At 54.5% G+C, this 23,416-nt stretch overlaps 5 protein-coding genes across 5 annotated transcripts in view; 2 read left to right on the top strand and 3 right to left on the bottom strand.

The window, feature by feature from the left end:
* Positions 1–447: 447 nt before the first annotated feature.
* VOLCADRAFT_96965 (uncharacterized protein) lies at positions 448–846 on the bottom strand (the record flags this gene model as incomplete). The annotated part of the gene is made up of 1 exon (XM_002955935.1): positions 448–846. The coding sequence occupies one exon, from the start codon at positions 844–846 to the stop codon at positions 448–450; it is 399 nt and encodes a 132-aa protein (XP_002955981.1).
* Positions 847–5,545: 4,699 nt separating this feature from the next.
* VOLCADRAFT_96964 (uncharacterized protein) lies at positions 5,546–7,902 on the top strand (the record flags this gene model as incomplete). The annotated part of the gene is made up of 5 exons (XM_002955990.1): positions 5,546–5,611; positions 5,696–5,843; positions 6,244–6,383; positions 7,169–7,407; positions 7,836–7,902. 5 exons carry the CDS (start codon positions 5,546–5,548, stop codon positions 7,900–7,902), a joined length of 660 nt encoding a protein of 219 aa, XP_002956036.1.
* A 4,777-nt stretch (positions 7,903–12,679) lies between these two features.
* On the bottom strand, positions 12,680–14,212 carry VOLCADRAFT_107036 (uncharacterized protein; the record flags this gene model as incomplete). Its single annotated transcript, XM_002955934.1, has 2 exons — positions 13,862–14,212; positions 12,680–13,774 (listed from the first exon to the last, which is right to left on the bottom strand). Coding segments are annotated over exons 1-2 (1,242 nt in total), but the record flags the coding sequence as incomplete, so codon positions are not given.
* Positions 14,187–16,289, top strand: VOLCADRAFT_107035 (uncharacterized protein; the record flags this gene model as incomplete). The annotated part of the gene is made up of 7 exons (XM_002955989.1): positions 14,187–14,544; positions 14,729–14,753; positions 14,927–14,976; positions 15,112–15,301; positions 15,573–15,689; positions 15,866–15,946; positions 16,218–16,289. Exons 1-7 carry the CDS (start codon positions 14,492–14,494, stop codon positions 16,287–16,289), a joined length of 588 nt encoding a protein of 195 aa, XP_002956035.1. The 5' UTR covers positions 14,187–14,491.
* Positions 16,290–16,758: 469 nt separating this feature from the next.
* The window catches only part of VOLCADRAFT_96961 (uncharacterized protein), a gene marked incomplete at both ends in the record, with an annotated part of 11,388 nt that continues 4,730 nt past the window's right edge, over positions 16,759–23,416 (bottom strand). The window contains 10 exons of the mRNA XM_002955933.1: positions 16,759–17,941; positions 18,406–18,731; positions 19,098–19,178; positions 19,446–19,529; positions 20,051–20,379; positions 20,548–20,651; positions 20,981–21,094; positions 21,361–21,487; positions 21,868–22,036; positions 22,730–22,846. Of these exons, the coding sequence (XP_002955979.1) occupies positions 16,759–17,941; positions 18,406–18,731; positions 19,098–19,178; positions 19,446–19,529; positions 20,051–20,379; positions 20,548–20,651; positions 20,981–21,094; positions 21,361–21,487; positions 21,868–22,036; positions 22,730–22,846 (2,634 nt within the window). The remainder of the gene's footprint in view (positions 17,942–18,405; positions 18,732–19,097; positions 19,179–19,445; positions 19,530–20,050; positions 20,380–20,547; positions 20,652–20,980; positions 21,095–21,360; positions 21,488–21,867; positions 22,037–22,729; positions 22,847–23,416) is intronic.

The raw sequence follows: 23,416 nt of genomic DNA, 5'->3' as shown, positions 1-23,416 counted from the left end.
TATCATTGCAGTAGTGTGGCCATGCCTGGTTACTAGGGTTTTTAACTTCCTTAGATGGAAATTTTATCTCAACTAAACTTCCTTAGAAACTAATTAGGTTTAGTTGAGAAGTTTAGAAATCTCAACTAAGGTTTCGGCTACTTTCTGGCGGAAGGGTCGTTTAGGCTGAAACTTAGGAATTAGAATCCCCATTTGCTGCTTATTAACGACAATTCAATAGTTTTGCGCTGCGTTGAGTGTGCGCAGCGAAAGGTGCTCAGTTGGCACACGGGGCAAGGGACCCACGGGACACCACCGCCTGCAAGCCACTGCACACCCATGGAAACGAGCATTACATAGCAAGTAGCAAGCCCCTAAACGCTCCAAAGAACACAGCGATTGGCAAACTGCTGAACTGCACACCACAACACCAGGCACCACGTGCCAGTCGGTGTACCCCGCCGCCCATTACACACACGCGCTCTTCTCATCCTCTGCAGCCAGCAGAGTCATCACCATAATAAAACCGATGCACTGACTGGGATGCTTGAATACACCGGCGGTGGGGTCCGTAGACTGCTGGGAGGAAGACGAAATTGCGTCCTTATGATAGCTTGCCAGATGCTGTGGGGCCACTGCTGAGGGATTGGTAGCGCTGAGCTGGGTGGGGCAAAACGCGCAGGCCAGCTTCACTGCGTTGTTTACCAGCACAACGTTGAAGAAAGCCCACCAGGAAGCACGGCTATTTCGCTTAATGTCTTTCAGCTTCTCGTAAAATTCCCTGGCCGAGTACTCCTTGCCATTGTAGGTGTAAGTATCGCGCTTGCCCTTCGGCGGCTTGCCAGAGGCTTCACCGACGTCAGCCATTGGGAATGTAACTCAGTAACTACTGGATGAGTCCTCAGACAGCTTCATCTAAAGTTTCTCAGGACTACCTAAGTTCTCTCCTAAGGTTTCGGAGCTGCCGTACAACTAAGGTGCCAAAAAATTCCATCTAATATCTCAGTTTAGTTTCTAAAGTTTCTCATATAAGTTTAGAAGTTTAGGTTTAGATGACTTCCAACCCTACTGGTTACCCATGATGGTTACGGGAACCGAGGACGGTTACTGGCTAACGGTCGATACGGTAATCCTACCGGCCCAGTAACTGAGGTACGGTGATCTCGGTGACGGGGCAACTGGGTAGGGTGACAACTGGGCCGGAACCGGCCTGGTGTATGCCATAGGGTGAACATATGTTCCCCTGCATGAACAATCATATGTGTTAAGGAGGTGGGCGCATGGCATCAAAGGCCTCCTTGGGGCTCACACGCACTCATGAATGCCTTTCTAGGCAATGGTATCGCTGGCGAAGGTTTAAGTAATTCATGCATTCTTTTTTTGTGAATAGTTCCTAGTTTCTGAATGCATTGACCTGTAGCGGCGCTCTTTGGGGTTCTCTGTTACCTGTGTGACCCACGGGTCAGATTGCCTGTAGTGGCGAGTACGACCATATTTCCCACGTATTGATATTTTTGAAGGTCCAAAAAAAGCTCCTTATCCGCCGCTGAAGAGCTGCAGGGCGGAATCGACGTGCTGGGTTCAGCTGCTACTGTACACGAGCAGTCAGTTGCACAGTGAGAGCAGAAGGGAAGATTCGATGCACACCAGCTCTTCTGTCAGCAGTACAAACTGGGATCATTTGGAGCAGATACACGTGCTATTGCACCCTCGCTGCTGATCTTTTTCACACCGGATTTGCTGAATGCATGGGCATTCTTGGAGCTGTGCATGCGGGAGCTGCCTCAGACAGCAAATCGGCCAGGAGCTGCCATCAGGGTCGCAGATGCACCAGATCTGATTAAGGATAGAGTTGCATCCAGGTGTGCACATGTGCTGGATGAAGTTGTCGGCATAGCAAAGCCGATGAGTTTCGTCGATCGGACACCTTCGCCCACCCCAAACCCCAGCAAGACATGTACATGTACAGCACGACATGCTGGGTTCACGTGTGGACTGGGTGCATGCAAATGGGGACGGTGATGGTCGACTGCAGCAGTGGTGCAAAAGCCACTGAAGTGCTGGATGCAGCTGTGGATTGCCATGGTGATGTTGAGGACAAAGCCATTGGACAAGTTGCGGGTGGCCACAACCCCGTGAACAGCAGACATGATGGCTGTGCAGCTGCTGTGCTCCTTAAAAGTGCCTCGCTGCCATGTGGGTCGCCCACCAGGACGTTTGTTCCGTCCACACAGTTGGGTGCTACCGAACTTCACGAGTAGCTGGCCATGCTGGATAGCTTGCATTGCTTTCCGCTTGAGTGCCCATCCTGATCGTCAGCTGCACTGCCTAGCCTGTAGGGCTGCCGGGAGTGAAATATTGCATCTTTCCTGTTCGTATTTTAATATCATATGTCTCCGAGCGAGAACCAATGGGCTTGGTTGGCGTCCTGGTCGGTTTGCTTTCCCGCACAGTAGTGTTGCATACACGATACCATGTGTTCTGGTGAGGTGCCGTGCCTCACATGTGTGCCCACCACCGCGGTCGTACTCATGTTGGCGTGGGATAAGCAAGGACGACGTGCTTCGTAGCAAACGGGCATGTGTAGGAAAAATACGCTGTTTGGCGTCATATGTTCCTAGGGCTGAATTTCACATAACGTTTGGAGGAGCGTGCAAGCGTAAAGGGATTGAACGCATTTGTGCGCCATGGGTAGCCAGGTTCGCTGCTTTGATTTGCGTGATCGAGTTGCGGGATGCGCGAGATGTGACCGACTGCAGCAGTGGCCGTTGTATATGGGCGCTAAGTGTCATCCAGAGGTACAACGGACTTTATAGTTACCTGTATGCAAACCTGCCGGGGCACCCGGAAGAGGGCCGGAACCGCCTAGCTCACTATCAGTACGGCAGGTTCCATAGCTTTTCCAGCCGCTCGTGTAGTCCTCCAGTCTGTAAACTAAACAACAATGCCAGATGGGGAATCTGGTCTGCTGATCACGTAGGAAGTCGAGAACCTGAAAATCGTGTTGATCCGCGACATCGGCACTTGCTGTACCCAAAGCATACCTTAAGACGTTACAATTTGTTGGGTCTTATCACAAAAAAAATCATGGGTCATGGGACTATAAATTGACGCGCATCTGGCTGCAACCCGACGCCAAATTGGCGCAAGTCTTCGCGAAGGGATTGTCTATGTACTTCATTTGCAATAAAGGCTACATCAAAGAAGTGGGAGTTTACCCTAAGCTATGTAAAGCGCGTAGAAAGCATTTGTGGCGTTTGCCTGCTTATAGGTGCACTACGAGTCCGCGGTGCATGACTCCTTTGTACTGGAGGTATGCGGCCTAATGGTGGTATTATGTAGAGCTCCCCTGATTACAAATATGCAGCAGTTTTTTATTCCCAAACTTTAGACATTCTTACGGGGAGTTCGCAAGGTCCCCGTTTACGGAGGAAAGCCGCCCCCGGCCCTAAGAAAATCTGTTGCCGGGGATGCCAGCATAGCTCAATGACATCAATGAAATACGTGCATTAAAGACCTCAAATTTATCAAGTTACTTTATCATCAAAGTGTCTCTCATATAAATTTTAAAGTGTTATACTGGATTCACATGCTACGTTACGTTGCGAAAACTTTTTTGGAAAAGTGGGCCTGAAAAAGTCACCCAGTTCACATGGGACATTACGACGACGTTGTGTTCGTTGGCGCGAGCTGTGTAAACCATCTCCATTTTATGTCTTTCAATGGCCAAAACTTCAGCACATCCCCTTAGAATCGCAATATATAATTGACGGGTTATTGGCAGCCCTGCCTACAGCAATGGCACTGCATCCCGCGCGAGCCGCGATGGCGTTTGCCCTAGCGGCCGCTATGGATGTAATTTTTGACAACCTTGAGGATATGTTCAATTCTCAATGGCAGTGCTTGCGCGTTTGGGCCGACGCGGCGCGGCCCATGCCGCCGGAAGTGCAGCCGACTTGCCATTTCGCGGATGGCTTCAGCCCTGATACTACAATGGGTTACATATTGGCTATGTAAGGGGTCGTGCGCGGGCGAGCAACACGAGCGGCGTTGTCCTTGTTCATTTTCCAAAATAAACTGCAGCGGTGTGACTAGAAATTCGGTCGGAGTGCAAAGCGCGCACAATTTGTCAAATATGTGGTCTTTATAAGCGATTGGGCTTGGCTGTTTGTTATAACTCGCGAAATTGGCGACGCAATTCAGGTAACGGTACGAGGGGTCGAAATTCACCCCCCCCCCCGGGTCACTTTAGACTTTTCGTCCACTTTACCGGTAACGTACCGTTACCATGTCCGAACCGACCACTTTTCCCAAAAAGTCTTAACGTAACGTAGCATGTGAACTGGCTAACCAAAAATTGGGCCACTCATTCGTAATTGCTACCTTGGGCCGGTGAGGGCCCCCGGCCGGGTAAACAGTAGGTCCTCACTCTGGTCCAGAAAGAGCAGGCAGGGTGACCCAGGAATCCCTCCTTCTGCATATCAACACCTAAGTTGAGGCACTCAGAAAGTCACATACCAGGCAGCTGCCTGCCCCTGTTTCCAAGGAGAAGGTAGCCCCGTCACTGCCGTTATTTCAAGTGTTGCGGAATGTTGCAATGCCCGGATAGCATCCTATGTGGCCATGTGCATCCGGTGGCAAAAATACCAGCACAGATACTGACCTGCTACTGCGGCTTTACCAGAGCAAAGACCACGGCTTGCAAGCCGGGCATTGCAACATTTTGCAACACTTAAAATAACGGCAGTGACGGGACTACCTTCTCCTTGGAAACAGGGGTCAATGAGGAATGGATGAATGCTGAAAAGCGTTCCGGAGGACAACAGTTGAAGGCTTCCGGGTGAGCACCGTACAGCAGAAAGGAACCGTCATCCTGTTCCTGCTCGTCAAAAAGAACCAATTGAATAACTGTTGAGCTGTAGACAGATTCATGCACTCAAACGCACGTCATACTCGCTAGCTTCAACCGGCGCCCGCCAGGTCAGCGAACACGCGTAGTGCAGCGAGCGGAGGTAGATTCTGCACGGCAAGGGCAATCCAGGGATGTAGCGGCCTCGGTTAAGGTCAATATTATCTTAGAATCAGAACTAAATGTCCTTTGATTCGTCGCAAAAGAGTTCCCACCAATAATTGCTTTCGCATCCCCAAAGGAGGTAGAAGTAGGCGTAACGCTTTGCATCCCCGCTATGAGTATTGAACCAATATGAGAACATAAGAAGTATCCCGTTATAATTTTATCTTGGTAGATAAAGTTTGCGTTTGCACTGTCAGGTGACCGACTGCTGGCACTACACAAGGGAAAGTTCTTTCAAATACATAGCTTCCGGAGCAGATCATTGCCATTTTCATTAAAATTGTTAATCATTATCTCATACGGCGGGATGCAACCTTAATTAATTGCCCTGAAGCACCTCCGGTACGGACGCGAACCCAATATCCTGGAAGAAAGACCCTGCGGCAGGCAAAATGTCAAAATAAGGATATTTCTTACAGACTGCATTCAAGTACCGCCACGTATATTGACGGTGTCCTGCGATAACTGTTACTTGCAAGCCGTCCCCTAAAAATGAACATGGCGGAGGACTCGGCACAACAAGTGTTCATAAAGTATGCGAGCATAGGAAAAAAGGGGGTAGGTCATGTATAGCATGGCCTCTACTGGTAATATGCAGGCTACATGTCGCATCACTATGGTTGCTTGCTACTGACAATGCAGATAACACTGGCAAATGCAACACTTGATGGAGCTAAATTTGCAAAACTTTGCCGGGAAAGTAAGCTTGTTGGAGGCGCCCTGACTCCCATGGACGTAGAAGGCATTTACCTGCGTCTATCTAAGGGATTCGGGAGATTGGACTACGAACGTGAGTGTTATACATCTGTTTCTGTTGAGCTAGCTAATTCGCTCTTTCTCTGCCGCACCTTCTTGGTCTGCCGTCAAAAGCCCCCAAACTCTCGGCGCTTCGCCTACCTCCTCACGCACATGCTGTCACAACTACATGCGCTTTAGGCACTCGCAGCTCATCCCAACACAATCTTCGTTCCAGTAATCTTAGATGCACTAGGGCCCCATTCTGCGGCTTCCTCGGCTTTTAAATCCTCGGAAGCTTGGTTCCACGCCCTAGCTAGAGTGTGCTTTTTAACTGCCACCTGCAAACTTCAACCCCGACCCAAATCAGTCCGACTAAAACCCTGACATTGACCCAAACCCTAGTCATGACCCCGAACCCGAACCTGAATCCGGATCCGAACCCGAACCCGCAGATTTTTTGAAAGCGCTCGGCGAGATTGCAAACATCAAAAAGGTCAGCTTGGACGCCCTCCTTAACAGGCTGGCGGAGATGGACTCAGTCAGCGGCGCCGCCAGATCCGCGGTGCCCGCTGTACGACATCTCGAGGACAGGGTGGGTGTGCTGGGTTGCTATCGGCATTGCCATGAGCGCGTGATGTTGCGCTGTATGTATATACCCCTCCTCTCTATGAAAAGTGTGAAGCGTAGGCGTGGGAAGGAGGTGTGGGAAATACTGAAAAAGAGAGCTAGAGAAAGAGAGAGATTGGCAATCCCTTTTAATTGCACCGGATATTCCCATGCACCTGCCGGGAGCGCACCCATGCCCGCATTTTTCTCATCTATCTATATGCAGTATTCCTTCCGGCAACTGCATGTATGCCGCTCACCATTTCAACTCTTGCTTGAACTCTCCAACTAAACCCCTCCCGCCTTCCCAAACCCCCAACTACAACCCCTGGTTGCTACCTAGACCTGAATCTCCCCAACACAATACCCCGGGGCCCACTCCCCCACCTCCTATACTGCGTCCAAAGCTCCCGCCCTTTCTTCTCGCCTCGCCTCTGTCTAGTCCCTCCACTCGTGGCCCTCACGTAATGACCTCCCCACCCATCACACTCCCTCCTCCACAACCAACCCCCATTTCGCAACAGAGGACTCTGACCGGCGGGGCACAGCCCCGACTGTCCAGCGGTCCCCGACTATCCGGAGCGACCTCCAGACTGCCAGGAGCCATTTCCGGACCCTACTAGGCCTAATTTGGGCCAACTGGCAGACGGGATTTGGGGGGACGGCGATGACGAGCAGACGAGGGCGAAGGGGGTGAAGGCGACAGGGCGATGGTCTGGAACGCTTTGAGTCGTTTGGGTAATTCGGTGTGGGTGTGAGGTGTGGGTGCAGGGGCTCACAAAGGCGGTGAGTGGGTTGGGGGTAATGGTGGTGGTGGTGGTGATGGTGGTGATGGTGGTGATGGTGGTGATGGTGGTGATGGTGGTGATGGTGGTGATGGTGGTGATGGTGGTGGTGATGGTGGTGGTGATGGTGGTGGTGGTGGTGATGGTGGAGGTGATGGTGGTGGTGATGGTGGTGATGGTGATCCGGAAGAAGGTTCCGGCGGAAGAAGGTTCCGGCGGAAGAAGGTCGAAGGGGAGGGAGGGAGGGAAGGAGGAAAGACGTCCCACTACATGCCAATGTGATGGGACACATCACTGCCCCGGCAGTGATGTGGATCCACGGAAGGCCGAGGGGGATGTGCGCCCTCGGCACCTTGGTGGCTGCTTTCCACTCCGAATGCTACAAATGCTCGTGACTGCAGCGGGTCCTTATCGGGTCGGTTGCTCAACGTGGGGGATGACACGGTTGCCCTCTGGTTTCGTGGCGGAAGGAGACGAATGTGATGATGCAATGCGACGATTATGATGACGTGAAGATTTGCGGTTGCGCGGCGGTGGTTGATGGTTGTTGAGATTCCCCGGTGGGGTTGATGACGAGTGAGCGGCTGCAGCTTGTGCTTTTACGGTGTGGGTTGTTTTGCCGTACACGCACAACCTGCTGGTCCCGCGGACAGGCAGACGGACAGACAGACATTACGTCTGACCCTTCACGCACGACACCACGTCCCTAACACCACCTGAACTCTATAATATGTATATAGACTAGTTGGCTGAGGAATTTAAAGGGTGACATACAGACTGACATACAGACTGACATACAGGCTGATACACAGGCTGACATACAGGCTGATATACAGGCTGACATACAGGCTGATATACGGACTGATCAATTCATGGACTGGCATCCTGGACGATAACTCCATGGGCATCATGCAGGACATGCGGGGGGGTCGGGGGATTGGGAGGGAATAGGGGTAAAAGGGAGCGGCACTTGCTGGATGGGTCATCGAGCTTTGTCCTGGTGTGGCAGGCTTGGCGGGACGTGCTGACCGTGGCTGAGTAGGTTTGCACCTGCCCTTACTCGCTCAACACAACCACATGTGAGCGTATCTGTGTGTGTGGTGCTGGTGCTATTGTTGGGGGTTGTTAATAGGGAGTGTGCGAGTGTGTGGGTTAGCGGTGGATGGGGGAAGAGGAGAGTGAGAGCGAGTGTGAAGGGGGGAGAGGAGAGTGAGAGTGACAGTGAGAGTGGACCAAGGTATGCCGTCTCAGCTAATTGCCCCTTCTCTCCCTCTTTTGTTCTATTTTTCACTGTCTCTGTCCTACGTATACAAACAACCAATCTCACACGTTCTCTGGCGATGGTGGTGATAGTGGTGGTGATAATGGGTGGTAAGACATATGTACGGGAACTACGCTTTGACTCTGTCGGTTTGTGTGCTATATGGGCTACGAACACGACTTATACCAATAATATGGATAATGATACGACTAATGATACGGCGTTTTGACTATCAAGGAGTACAGGTTACTGCACTTGTTTGCTGCTGCTATCGCTGGCTGGTAACGTTGTCGTACCCTTTCGTACTTTCTCTACTTTTTTCTCCGGCTCTATTTGGAATCCGAAAACTGTGGTTCGGTCCCGCCTTTTCCTTTTTCCTGTTGTTCTTCTCTAACTAATATCTGTTCCTTGGGCATGAAGGGCCTGAGCTGAAGGTGTCCCTGAGGGCTCTACGGCACAGGAGGGGGAGCAAAAGTGGGAGGGGCGCCTGCGGCGCCTGCTGCTTTGGGCGCACGGCTGCTGGGGAGGAAAGGGAACTGTCCAAATCCGTCGTGGCTGGGTTCGCAAACTCGTGATTGACTGCGGGCCAGTGTGGAAAGAGAAGGAACGCATGAACCGTGCGTTTGTATGGCGCGCCGTGACTTGAGCATTCTAAACTTACAAGCGCTCTTACAAGTGCCCCGACAAAGGGCAATATGATTGTTGGAGGAATGGCTTCGGGGCCACAAGGGCTGTACGGCAGGGTGGTTGGTTGTTGGCAGCTGCCCATGTTGGAGTTGGCGGTGGCTGGTGTGTAACTAGACCACACGCACGGCATGTTTTTTCTGTGAGTGTGCTTTGAAGTCAATGTGCAGCTCTGAGGGCATTTTCTTTCCCACGCTGGCCTGACACCAAAGCGCAATAATGTGTACTAAACGAGATGGCCTAAAGAGTTTATCGTGGTGTGACTGATGACGGTGGTAGAAGACTCAAATACATACATGCACACTCACAGGTACCCACACTCCCCACCTGACTCCCAATTCGAGCCTCTTTCGCAACACGGGAAGAGACCCGTCGCGTGTCTTCTTTTTGGATCTCCTCCACGCAATGAGGCCTCTCCGTCCATTCCAAGGCACGCGTGCTTGCGACCCCAGGTTGTGCCGCGTCTGCATGTCCTTTCCATTCCGGTTATGTGTGTGTGTGTGTGTGTGTGTGTGTGTGTGTGTGTGTGTGTGTGTGTGTGTGTGTGTGTGTGTGTGTGTGTACCGCACTTGACGGTCAAACCGAAGGAGTTGTATGACCGTACATGTTTACACTTGCATGCGCACGTATGAACGATTGAAAGCCAACGTATGGACGGCAATATTGGGCACTGTTTCAGTTTGTTGGTTTTCCTGTCTGCCTTTCTGTCTACGAGTATTGGACTGCGGTCGGCGTAGTGGTGGTGATGCAGGTCTCCATCACAACCCGAGATTGGGATGGACCAGAGACAGGCCTCACACCCCGAGCCGGCCGGGATGGCGCATAATGTTGGTACTCAGAATTAGGATCTGAATTCGCAGTGCCGCAAATCCAGTTGGTGGATTGCGAATATCCTCTCTGTGTTTGTGTTACACCTCGGTATATCTAGGTGCAACGAGCCCATACGAGCTAGAGGCCCAAGAGCCTAAGAGAATCTAATCGCATTTCGTTTGATACCTGCTGGGTTGACGTTCCCGGACGTGCAGTCTTCCTGGTTTGGTTTCGGCTATTCACACATCGGGTGGCCTGCCTGCACGAACGACCTACTTGCCGTTGTAATTCTTCGCACGCCTTGGGCCATTGTGTGAGGGGTCATGCGGGGTATGACCCTCCTGATTAACATGTAAATATATATAGTGAGGAATGCGAACACGTGTGCACGTGTTTTGCGCTGCAAAACAACGCAAACCTATCTGCAACCACCGCCTAGCGAATCCGAGGATGCGGCCTCGCGCAGGGGCATTTTGTCAGGACGTAAAACATGTTTGCAGACCTTCGCAGGTGCGGCTTTTACTGAGGACCCTTTTCGGTTTCTTTCAATTAGGCGGGGTAAAGCAGGTAAAGCAGGGCGAAGTACATTCTGGAATATGTGCTGGAAAGAGGGACATGCGCAACCCCAAGGCACCCAGTAGGTACTGACGAGGCGAAGAATGTAACGATATCTAAACATGAAACATAGCTTCATGTGAAACCCCACACAAGAGGACGCTCCGAACAACATGAAGGATGGGGTGTCGAGGGCCGTCGCCTGACCACCCTTTGAAGGCAAACCCAGAGTCGCAAAACTCCTCAAGCGCACTCAGAAGTCTACCACCGGTTCCCGAACGGCCTCTCCAACTAGGATGGGTCCCGGAACTCGGGATGCATCCGCTCACGTAGCGGCTGCCATAATCCTGCGGCCAGATACCAAGGTGCTAACAGTGGCCAGGACCGCCGGCAGGTCAGACACCAGCCACACCTGCCTTCGAGTAACCACTGAGACCTAATTAACCTACTACTGACAAACGATCTATTAGTTGCTAGTGCGCAACTGAGCATGCCCAAAATTGATGACGACGGGGTTACGCGTGGACTCGTGACACATGATGGGGGTTAAGCTCCACTTAGGACTACATTTAGCTGGCGGCAAACAGCCTCACTCGTATGGGAGTTTCCCAGCAGGAGAGGAATGCCGTTAACGGTAGGCGCCAGGGGGGTTAGGGTTCATGCGGAGCCAGTGTACGCAGTAATCTGCCCCTCTTAGTAGCGGAGCACCTTCAGACAAAAACCTGCGGCAACTCGGTGAACAGCATAAATTCGCACAGCGTAAATCCGCATTTGGGTCATCCCATAACTACACAGCTACATATAATCCATATCGTAACATTCATGACTGTATAATCCGCAGCCGTAACACGCATCCACAACCCATGCACACACCCACTTCCCCCGTGGTGGCCATCCCCCTACCAAAAAATTCAAAAAATACACATCGAAAAACACGTAACAGCCCACCGGCACCTATGACAATTTGACAAGATGTCAGAAAGAATCCCCCAAAGCCACTCTACTGGAACGTCCATGACCTCAGCAACCCTTTGGGCTTTCTTGCCGGCAGTGCTTGGGGGACCCTCAGCCGCTGCAGGCCCCCTCCTGCAAGGTAAACCCTCTTACCATGTCCCCCAATCGGCCAAACAAGCTCGCTGCCGTGCCGCCTGTCTTGGCGGCGCCAACCGCCACCGCCGCCGCCGCCGCCGCCGCTGCGCTCAGGGGGTGGGGGGCTCAAGGTGTAACCCCCGTCGGAAAACCTAGGCACATCTCCGATTGCCGCGTGCTGCCCATCAGATGAGGATCAGCGACTCCAGTGGGAAGCCGGCCGCATACGTTATGCAGCTTAGGTGTATGATGGCAGTGACAGTGCTAGATGGCACGTATAAAATGAAAACCCAGTTAAACCAAACTCGCTGGTGTGGGGGACCCTACACCGCCGTAATTGCTGCCGTAATTGCTGCCGTACACGCTGCCATAGGAGCCGCTGCACTGTAATTGAACCGGCAGTGACGCCGCGCCACCGTACTCAATAGCAACAAAGCTATACATACCAGCTCCGCCATACCGTTGCCAGGTTGAAAAAGGCGTCGCCACCAGCGACGGCACCGCTGTGCTGTGGCGCGATCGTCCCGGCGGCCGTCCCGGCACGATGCCAAGAAACAATCATCGATGCTGCCATCGGGTCTCAGCCGCTCTGTCCCTCCCAACATCCCAAGATGTCCCCTGGCCGCCCAGCTTCACCAAGACGGGTGTATTGAAACCGACATCGTAAGATCCTAAGATTCCTCAGTCTAACCAGCAGGTTGGGACCTAATGGGACGTCCAGCCGGTACAGGAAGCGCACCATCGCCATGTCATCGCAGCCCATAGCCACCATATAGGCCTCACCGCAAACCTGTAATCCAGCAAAAAAAACAGAGAGGAGGTGCGGCTGTTGTTGAAAGCTTTGCTTAAAAACGAACGGCATCATGATTTTATCCCTCCAAATATGCAATACATCTACCAACACGCTACCATGTACCATGCACCACCATATGCTTGACCCCGGTATTGCATAAGTCGTCAAGCAAGCAAATTACAAAGAGATTAGCACAATCTCAAGTAATCCGTTTTCTGACGGCGGCGTGAATAAAAGCAACGCTGAGCAACGAAGCGCAACAAGCACATACAGGGGCCAGCAGTTCCCAAGCATAACATACTCACCGGAACACGGCAGTCCCGCCCCAAAAGCCATTCCACTGCCTCCTGGCAGCCTGACTTGATAGCATTTTCCAATGCCGGCCGACTTTTCCAGCTCCAACCCCACTCGTGTAGCCAGGTCATCAGTCGTGTGTTACCACTCCTTGCTGCGCTGTTCAGCAGGTCGGCAGTATTGTCCGGGGTGAGACCCAAGGCCTCCACAACCCAGCATACTACGGCTAGCCTGCCATTGATCGCTGCATTTTCAACAGCTTGCCCGTACTGCGCCAACAGGCCAACACTGTGAAGATATTGCAGCACGGCCAGGTGGCCGGATTGGAAGGCTTGTGTGATGCCATAGGCAGTTGGCCTGATGCCCATCTGCGCTACAAGGTACTGCAGTGCGGCCGGGTTGCCAGCAGCTGCTGCTGCATCGGCCACACTCTCATCAAGCGGGTAGTCCCGGCTGCGCAGCCACTGCAGGCGGCCAAGTGCATCGTGCGGGCTGCCAGCAGCGCTCTCGCTTGCTTGAACTGTCGGTTGGCCACCCTGTGCCTCCAGCCACTCCATCTTGGCGAGCCAGTCGGAGGTGGCGCTGCCGGCGGCCGCAGCCAACATACGGTTCAACGTGGTATGTGTGATGGCGTCTGCTACCATCCGCTGCTGCCCCTCAATATCCTCACCTGGCAGAGAATGCTGCTTCAGCCGCTGCAATGCTGCCAGGTCAAAGCCCTCAGCTGCCGCAATAAGCAGGTTTTCGATATCAGAATCTGTAGTGCTGCCCCCACGGCGCAGGAACTCCTCCCACAGCCAGTTCATAAGGCCCTCGTGGCCCCCGCGGGCGGCTCCTTCCACGGCAGACATGCTGGAGAGGGGGCAACCAGCAGCTAGCATCCATTCACACACATGGCGGTGTCCACCCCTCGATGCTGCAGGCAGCGATAAACCCCAGGAACTGGTCTCCTCCTTCAGCAGCTGGCACATCTCCAGTTGGCCCGCGGCTGCGGCTGCCTTGAGCATATCCTCGAGGCCGTCTGCTAGGCCGACGTTGGCACGGGCCACCTTAAGGTTCTCGATAATACCGCTGGCAGCGGTGAGTTCCAGAAGCTTGCGCCGCTCCTGGAGAGTATACCGACGGAAGGCATCGGGGTGGTTCCACTGTTGACGGAAGGCGTAAATCGGAGTTGGCAACGACAGCCGCACGACCTTAAAATTTGTTAGCCACTCCGCTGCCTCCTTGTTCAGGACCCGCAGCGTGCAAGCCGCATCATTGCCCGCATAATGCGCAACCCTTTCGAGAAGGCCTGGAACCCAAATGCAGGGGCAATCTTTTGGTTGAGGCATTAAAGACATTAAGATGTCAGCAAAGCCTGAATCAGACGCTCGTCGCACTTGACTTCCTTGATTTCTTGAACAAGTGCCTGCTAACAAAGTGGGTCCCTAACGCACTTTCATTTGATTTGTGTAACAGCTTTTGCAAAGCTTTTTTCGCTGTTTAGAAGTGTGCTTCGTTGACACTGCGCCGCAATTTAAACAGTAAGTTTACAGGTTTTACAAAGCTCCGCGCAAATTCGGAGCCCTGGGGCCATGGACTATATATTTTGAAAGTTAATTACGCCGTACGAACTGAAAGTCCAAGGCGGTTTTCGATCCTGCCATCTAGATCCCTCCTCATCCAGTCACCCGAACATCCGTAGATTATCAGCAATCCCCTCCACACGATCTTCCGGATCCGCCCTAACCACGTGTTCACACATAAGCGTGGCAATCAAGCAGCAAAATGTGCGTGCCGTTCGTGCTGGACGGCCCGACGGATGGTTTGGGCAAAAACCACAAATGAACACCACCATGCATCTTGCTCCCGACCATCTACTAAACGACAGCGACCAGTAAGCGCATCAGGGTGATCTGGATAACACGCCGCTCAGCCAACGCTGCCTCGCAATGCGGGGTACGAGACCCCATGTACTGTTCGGGGTATACATACCATGCGAACGAGGATGCATGAATGATCATGTCCGCAGGGCAGTCGGTACCTCCTATCACCCGCGGCCGTGTCTGGTATGTGCCCAGGGCCCCCCTTCTCTCTGCACTTAAGGTACGCTTACATGCTGTGCTGGGACCACCATCCCTTCCATTAGCAGTAAATCAATCGCAGCAAAGCGGCTTTGGGCTCAAATACTCGCGATACGCCGGAGAACACATCTCAGCAGCTGGCGAGATCTGATACCCTATGAGACCACCCCCCTCAACACCCCGACCTGGTCGCAGAGAAGGGGTCACAGAAACGACGGGGCTCTGTCCGTACCCAAAGAGACACTGTAAGCAGAACCAATCTATAATGCTCCCGTGGCCGCAGCATTTGTATAAGGGGTGAAACCCCAGACATGTCGCACCATTAAACAGCCTGGCTGGCAGGACACAGGCAACACCTGGGCCCCCGGTATGCCCCTCAGGAAGAGGGACATCTCCCGCGCTAATACGTCCTGCATATTCCAGCTGCACGTGCAGATAATCACGGACACCGAGGAGGGACAGGAAGAGGACATGGGTGCACCCATACATACTTACATACATACGCACTTGCCATACACGGCATACCAGGTCTCCTTTTCGTGGCTCGGTTTTAGGGAGAAGAGCATTGAGGTCCTCATGTAACAGCCCTGCAACCCCTCCCTGCTGCAGGAGCTGCAAAGAGTAATATTGCGGCTGCACGGCGGCAACACTACCTGGCGCGGATGTGCACTGCGGAGCCATGCTGCTGCTGCTGCTGCTGCCGCTGCTACACGCAGATGCGGGGCGTGCGCTTCCTGTGGGCCCTTTCCTTTGGGAGAGCTCAAGGACTGGAACAGCAGGACCACATCGGGCTGATGTAACCCCTCCCAACCTCCACACAACCTCTCGGCAAACACCCCAGTATAAGCACACAACACACACAGCCGCCAAGCCTGGCCGGCAGGCGGACAGGCAGGAGGCAGACAAGAGCCAAACCTGCATCCACTCATTCAATCATCCACCACATCATGTATCTAAGGTAGGGTGCAGCTGTGTCCCAGATGAATCCGTATGCGAGCCCCATGGGCTCACCAACCAACCCTGCATACAACCAAGCATCAGCAACATGATGACCTGTTCATGCGCCAATAATTGCTGGACCCTCCTCTTGCCTTTCCTCCACCTGCATCCCCATCCTCCTCGTCCTCCGGGCAGGCACCCTCTCACGCCAAGCGAGATACCTGCCTCGGCCGCCAGACCACGAAAACCGCACCGGTAGCAGCCGCAGTGACGTTCGTCAGTTGCAGGAGCTGCTGTCATTGCTGCCTCTGCAGCACCGCCTCCCAATCTCTTCCCTTCACCCTTCCGAACCTTCAACTGCAGCTCCCGTTCTTGCAATCAGCACCTCCTCCTCCTCCTCCAACCGCCCATTTCTTATTCTTACCGCCCAGTCCCAAACACGCCAAACGCCTCGCCCCGAAGCCAGGCAAGTGCTTCTCTATCTCCTCCTCCTCCTGCGCTTTTCCTGGCTCTGCCACTTCTCCCCTCGTCCCTTTCATATCGCCAGCGGCAGGAGCAGCAGCAAACGGAACAGGCTAGCTCCCAGCCGCCATGGCCTGATCATATTAAGCCTGTTTAAGATGTTTGGATTTTAATGTGTGTGCACACCCGCGCGTGATTTTACCGCATTAAATTATCCTGGCAAAGCGGCGGTAATCAACCCCATCATACATAAGCCTTTGCCAAAAGCTGCTGGCGGTCAGACAACCCGCCAAACAATAGCATTTCAAAGCGATTTAAAACCAGAATTTGGATATTTAAGTAAAACCACCAACAGCAGCTGCAGTAGAAATTAGTAGCGGCAGCAGCAGCTTGTAGTTTAGGGAAAGCAGGTGCTAAGTGCCGTACAAGAGTATACTCGTACATCCAAGTAGACTGTGCGTATATGCGGACAGCTAGATAGCGTGCAAGGACACACAGAGAGTCGCATGCGGGGATTATTTTTTATCGCTGTTGTTGTATGACGACGGTGACTTCTCATATATAAAAAAAAGTAAAACCATGCGAAATCCTGACAATGCCAAGGTATTTGCCGTATTGTCGTATCCTTAAAATTCCATCGGGTCGTTGTTTGATCGGCGGAAGCTGCTGCTCGAGTTGATCCTGCCCGGTTGACTAAACTCGCCGCTGCGCTGCGACGGCGGCGCCGCCGACCCTGCGCCGCCGTAGTTGCTGCTGTACGCAACGCCACCTCCGCCATACCCGCTGTAGCCGCTGCGCTGTGACTGAACCGCCGGCGATGCTGCGCCACCGTACTCAGCTGCATCAAAGCCAACTCCGCTACGCTGCGAGCGCGCCGACGGTGACGCCAGGCCACCGTAGCCACCGTTAGCGGCACCGCCACCACTTGCGGCGCTAGTGACGCTGCGGTGCGACCGAGACCCAACATCGCCGCTGTTCCCGCCCAGGCGCCGGTTGGCGGAGACAACCGCTGGCGACGCGTTGCCGTACACACCGTACTCGTCCGCGCCACCGGTGGCTTCGTCATCATCCCCACCAATGGCGCCGCTCGCTCGAGGGTGTGACGGCACCGTATTGCCGTACCCACGCAGGTTGGCAAAGTCGGCGCTATGCAGGGACTGTGATGTTGACGCAGCCATGCCGCCATACCCACCACCGCCACCTACGCCGCTGCGCTGCGACTGAGCCGCCGGCGAAGCTGCTCCGTTGCTAAAAGCACTACGGTGCGACTGAGCCGCCGGCGATGCTACACTGCCGTACATGCGGTCTTCCAGTCCGCCGCTAGCGGCCGCACCGCTGCGCTGCGACGCACCAGACACTGACGGTGGTCCTCCCGACACCGGTGCAAAGAAACCGCCCGTCACACCGCCACCGGGCCCCACGTCGCCGCCGCTGCGGTACGACCGACTCGAAGGTGCCGGCGAGGCTACCGCCGCCGGCGTCGCCGCCACCGCCGCCGCTGCCCAGTTGTGACCGGTCAGATCGCTACCGCTGCGACGCTGAGCGCCTGCGGCGGAGGCCGCTGCCGGGCTGAGCATCGCCCAGCCGCCGCTGCCGCCGCCGCCAGCATCGCCGCCGCCGCCCTGACCCTCCACTGAACCCCGGACGCTGCTGGTGGCGGCGGAGCGTGCCGATAAAGGAGGACCGAGAGCAGAAGGAGGCCGCTGGCTGGCCGTCGCCCCTCCGCCTCCCAAATTCAATGACACGGGGACTCCGGTGCGCTGGGAATAGGAGTGGGACTGGGACTCGCCGTCGACGGAGGAGCGGACGCTGGCGCCGCCAGGTATCGGGAGAGGGGCGCCGTGTACGGAAGCGCCGCGATGCGAGAGCGCCCCCGAGGTGGAAAGCGGCGGCGGTCGGGACACGCTGCTCCTGAGGACATACATACATAGATACATACGACATCGGGACAGCGCGACATAGAAGAAACCAAAGAGTGAATAAAGAATCGGTACATAATGGGGCTGAGGGGGGTTAGCGGGTTAAGAGGACCTGCGTGGTGGTGGCCAAAGTCCGGGGACGAGGATTCCCAAACCCCATCCACTCAATCGATCTCCACCCTCCGGGGAGCTCCCCCTGCCTCCTCCCCGCCGAACTTGAATAACGCAACCCCCATCACCCACCCACCCACCTCACCCATACTCAACGCAAACACTCACCCAAATAGACATACATACACATACAGACATACAGACACAGACAGACATGCACGCAAAACACGCCGGGATGCTCACCTGGGCGATGCCACTGACGGAGCCGAGGACCGCAACCCACCACCATTTCCACCGCCCGCCACAGATCCAGGACCCGGAGAAGAGCTAGTACCATTACTGCTACCTCCTGTCGCACCCCCACCACTGGCCCCCGCAGCAGCCGCCACATTCCCGGCGGGGGGCGTGGGGCTGGAGGTCTGCTGTTGTCGCGATGACGAGGGCAGTGAGGCCAGTCTGCCCATGACTCGGGTATCCGCCAGGTAGCCCTTCACCTCATCAATGCGGTGCAGCAGGTCCTGGGCTACCGGGGCCTGGAGCCCCAGATGCCGCTGATAGTACTCCAGGGCCTGCGTGGCGAGTGGGAAGGTAAGGGGGCCGGGTGTGGAAATGGGGCGATGGTGGTGAGGGGTTATTTGTTGTTATCAGCGGTACTGCGGGAAAGGTGGTGAGGGAAACGGGGGTAAGGAGCAAGCAAAGAGGAGGGGGCGCTGGTGGGGAACGGAGGCATAAGAAAAGAGGCCATGTGTTACGAATAGAATGAAGCAAAGGAGGCGAGCGGCAAAACCCAACACCTCCCCAAATAACTTCCGTGACTCCTTCACATATGTAAACACATCGACACAGCTCGGGACAGGGCCTTTGCGAGCTGCAGCAACTTTCACCGCCGTATGCGATTTGAATTGTCGTACCCCAGGACTGTCGTACTGCCGTACCTGGTTAAACATGTGCTGGGCTGTACGGAAGTCGCCGCTGGCAAGCGCCACGTCACCTCGCAGTTTGAGCACCTCCGCCAACTACCGGTGGAAGGGGGTGGTAAATTTGATTGCGTTGGTTACAAGGTCGTTACGGTGGTTGTGGTAGTTGCTGGGATGTGTATTGCGGTCGGTTCGATTGCGGTATGATAGTGGTAGTGGTTTCTATTTGCTCGCCGTGCCGGCGGTACGACTGTAACATGGTAAATGTAGTGGTGATTGTTACGTTCACTATTATCCCCATGTACCCAGCAACATCACCACCACCACAACCACCACCACAACCAAAAATTAGCAACAACTCCTTACCTGCAGTTCCTTGCGCATCGGGTCACTCACAAACAGCTCCGAAACCACACTGGTCAGCTCCTCGTAACAGGCGGTGGCGCCCTCCTGCATGTGTGTGTGCGCGTGTGCACGTACGGCATCATTCAGATTTCAGTGTACCACATGCAGTGCACGACATAACCAATGTAGAGGGCTGCACACATTAGGGTGAGTTGCTGCTGTTATCCTTCAGGTCGTGTTCTGGGTTTTGCTCCGCGTTTCCCATCCTCCGACACTCTGTACACTGCCACGCCCTCCTCCTTTTGCCGCTTTCCTTCCTTTCTCCGGCCGGGCGGAATCAGACCATAGCAGTGATGGCTCCTACAGCAGTCGGTGCTTTAGGTGGATACGGGCATATTTGAACCCCTTTCGATTCTCCTTGCATCATCAGTTGATTTCCCCCCCGCCTCCTTCTCCCCGCCGCTCCCCGGTCTGCAAAACCCGCGTACCCCCCTTCATCTCCCCATTCTTTTCTCCAACCACCCATCTTCAACGCAATGCCCCGGCCTTTTGAGCTCCCCCTCGCCCTCCCCTCTCAGTCATCCCTCCCCAAACACACACACACACACACACACACGTGCGCTCACGTAATCCCTCTTATCCACCAGTAGAGCTCCCTTGTCCTTGAGGGCCTGGATGTGACGAGCAGGGGGCAGCCAACCACCATGGCCGTACTGCGCAAAAACCGACAGGATCTCGTTCACGACACCCAGCCGCTCCGCGTCCTTCCTTTGGAGAGCTATCCGGGCGGGAAAAGAGTAATGGGCGGTGGGGCTCAAGATGAAGGAGGTGTAAGATGAGGGAGGCGTAAGGTGAGGCAGCAGGGCATGGAATTCGGGGTGTGCAGAAGCTGTAGAGCGCGGAAGGGCGGGAAATGCTAGTAGAACGACAAACCTGGGAAGACCCGGGAAAGCAGCTGCGGAGGAAGGGTAAAAGGAGAATAACCGGGGAATGGAATTGGAGCGTCCTTCCCCTCCCCCCCCCTCCCCCTCATTCTTATCCTCCTGTCAAACACCATATACGGACCGAAACACCCCCAAAACCGCGTGCCTGTGTCATAGGCGCCCTTTTCCCATCTTCTTACCGTACGCGGCAGAAATGCCCGCAAAAAAGTCCAGAGACCTCTTCCACAACGCCTGGAAGGTGGGGTGGGATAGCTTGCCCTCGCGACCCACAGAATCCTCCAACCTGAGGATATGGAATAATGGTGGTTGGGAGCCGGGGGAGAGAGACGGGGAGAGAGAGGGGGAAGCAGTGTTGGCAGTAATGGTGTTGGCGGGAAATCTTACGCAAAGAATGGGGAGAGGGGAGCGGAGAGAGGGGGCGAGAGGGAGGAGTGGGGAGTACGGCACCACCATCCAAGTCCAGACGTGACCCAGACGCCCAACAGTACGGCCGTACGGGGTTGGCGAGTTCTCCCCTCTTCTCATTCACCCAACCAGCTAGCCGCCCACCGATGGCTGCGCTACTTACCCCACCCCACCTCACCCCCCAGCACAACAAACATACAATCGCACCTGGAGCCTTCAATGTCAATGACGTGGTTGAGGCAGTACATCGCAGCGTCGTACGACCGCTCGGCCTCGCCCGCCAGTCGTACAACCTCCGCCAAATGGTTGTCCGCCTCGTTTCTGTTGTGGCAATTGGAGATTGGCCAAAAAATGGTTTTATGGCGGGAAAAAGGGTGGATGGATGAAAACGCGGCAACAGGGCCGAGCAGGTGGTGTCATATAATTAGTTGCTCCCCTTCCCATGCGTCCTCAAATTCTAGTAACTTATTGCCTTTGAAAAAACCCAAAGGAACCTAAATTAACTTTTATTTATATTTTATAATTAATAATCATTTAGCAACGAACCTCCCACATCGCGACCGCCTCTAAAGCCCGCTGAAACCCACCTGTATGCCTGCACCTGGCTGCGGTACTTGTCCAGCTGCTCGGGCGAGTAGAAGGCATCCCCCCTCTCTGTACGGCGATCCAATCGGGAAGCAGCTTCCTCGGCACTGCGAAGGGAGGACTTGCGCTCTGTAGAGGGAAGATGAGGTGGAGGGCAGAACAGGGTGGGGGGGGGCCGGATGGGGAACAGAAAGGGAGTTGGGGGGTGGCGAGGTGCTCAGCGAGTTGCAGTTAAATTTCAAGGTCTCTCACCACCCCTTTCCCCCTCCTCCATCCATGTCTCGTTACCCACACAGAAGCCTCACCCGCATGCCGTACCTCTCACTACAACCCTCTCTCAAGCCTTGTTGTACCTGCACTTCCCCTCCTCCCCCTTCCCTGGACTATCCGTTTATCTCTGGCACTTGATTCAATCGTCAGTGGTTTACCTTGCCCAAAACTCCCCCTCCCCTCCGTCCCCTGCCCTCCAAACCCCCCCCGTCCCCTCCGCCCCCTGGGCCCCCCCTCACCCGCTTCTTCCGCGTCCGCCTCCTTCAACTTGCACTCCGCCAGCACCCCGTGGCTCTGAGCCATCAGCGCAACAATGCCCGCGTCCTTGACGGCGTCAATGGTGGAGCGCTGCACTCCCACACCCAGATCATTGTCCTCCACCTCCTCGGAAGTCCAGGCAACCGGCTCCTGGTCACGGGCGGGCAGACGATGGAGACAGAGGGAGGAAGGGGGAGAACGTGTTTGTTTAATATAATCTAGAGCCACGTGCGGTTATGTTTGTGCTTTTGTTGTATGCTATGCTGAGTGTTAATGTGTTGGTGTGTTTGCGGGCCGTGGGGGAGGAAGGCGCGAATGTAACGAAACGGTGCAGAAAGTGCTGCAATCGAACTTGTCCACGCGGTTGCGGTTGTCATGCATTGAGATACGGCGGGAGACAAAACCGCAACCAAATCAAAGAGACACGCAACGCCAAACAGAGACACACACACATACACACACGTACACACACAGGGACTTTAGGTGCCCTCGTTGTATGTAGTCAGTCCTAGCCGCCCACTGCCAAGCCGCAGATCGCCACTGCAGCGCCTCCGCTTATTCATTTATTGCCGCTTATTCACTGACACTACCCTTTAACCCAACATCTACTTTTAAACTCAAGGTACGTCTACAGCCTCACTGAAATTTCTACCACACGTCGCCGTTGGCAATTCGGAAAGCTCGCCTCGGTGGAGTTATTCTCTAAAAAAGATGTTATCACCACCAATCGGCATTTCCCCCATCGCGACTCAGGTCCTTAAAACAGAGACACATACAGACACACACATGTTACTACCTGCGCCCTTCACCTCCCCTCACCCACAGCCCGAGGCCCTTCCTTACCTGCAGCCCGGCCGCCTTCACCAGCAGCGCCAGGGCCTTACGGGCCTGGTTGCAAGCCGCCTCCGGGGGAATACCCGACACGGTCGCGGAGGAGAGAAGTGCCTCCGCACGCATGACCTGAACAAGGCAATAAGGGGCGGGGAGGGGCGGGGAGGGGCCGGGGACAGAGGCGGCGGGGGCTTCAAGGCCTTTTTCGTAGGGAAATCAAATTACACACATACACATTATTACAAGTAAAACCTGAACGATGTGCCTTTCCGAATACTGAGATGTGATGTGTTTGTAAGTAATATGGCGAGGTCTGTGTGTCCATGTGTGTTTACGTGTGGAAAGGATACGGAGAGGCGAGGGTGGGGCGGAGTGGGGCGCAAAATCAACTCAATAGTATGATGAACAAATTTGCGCGGGTCGATTGAATGCGATTCCGAACTATGAAAAAGGAATAGGAACTTCAGTAAAAGGTAAACAATCTAGGATTTCTCTTCACTTGGGTGTTCGGAGTTGTGGGGGGTAGAGAAATGGCGGTAGCTCCGACCCGCAGGGACCTGTGGACCAGGGACCGGCTCAACCCAGTTTCCCATCGCATCTCCCCACACACCCTCTCTGCAAGGAGAAACACCCCCTCGCCGGCCCCCCCCCTACACACACCACCCGAACCGCTCCCCCCCACCTCCCCCCGCCCCACCA

Source organism: Volvox carteri (genome assembly GCF_000143455.1).
Source record: "Volvox carteri f. nagariensis unplaced genomic scaffold VOLCAscaffold_56, whole genome shotgun sequence".
Taxonomy (NCBI): Eukaryota; Viridiplantae; Chlorophyta; class Chlorophyceae; order Chlamydomonadales; family Volvocaceae; genus Volvox; species Volvox carteri.
This window is presented reverse-complemented; position numbering and strand designations above follow the sequence as displayed.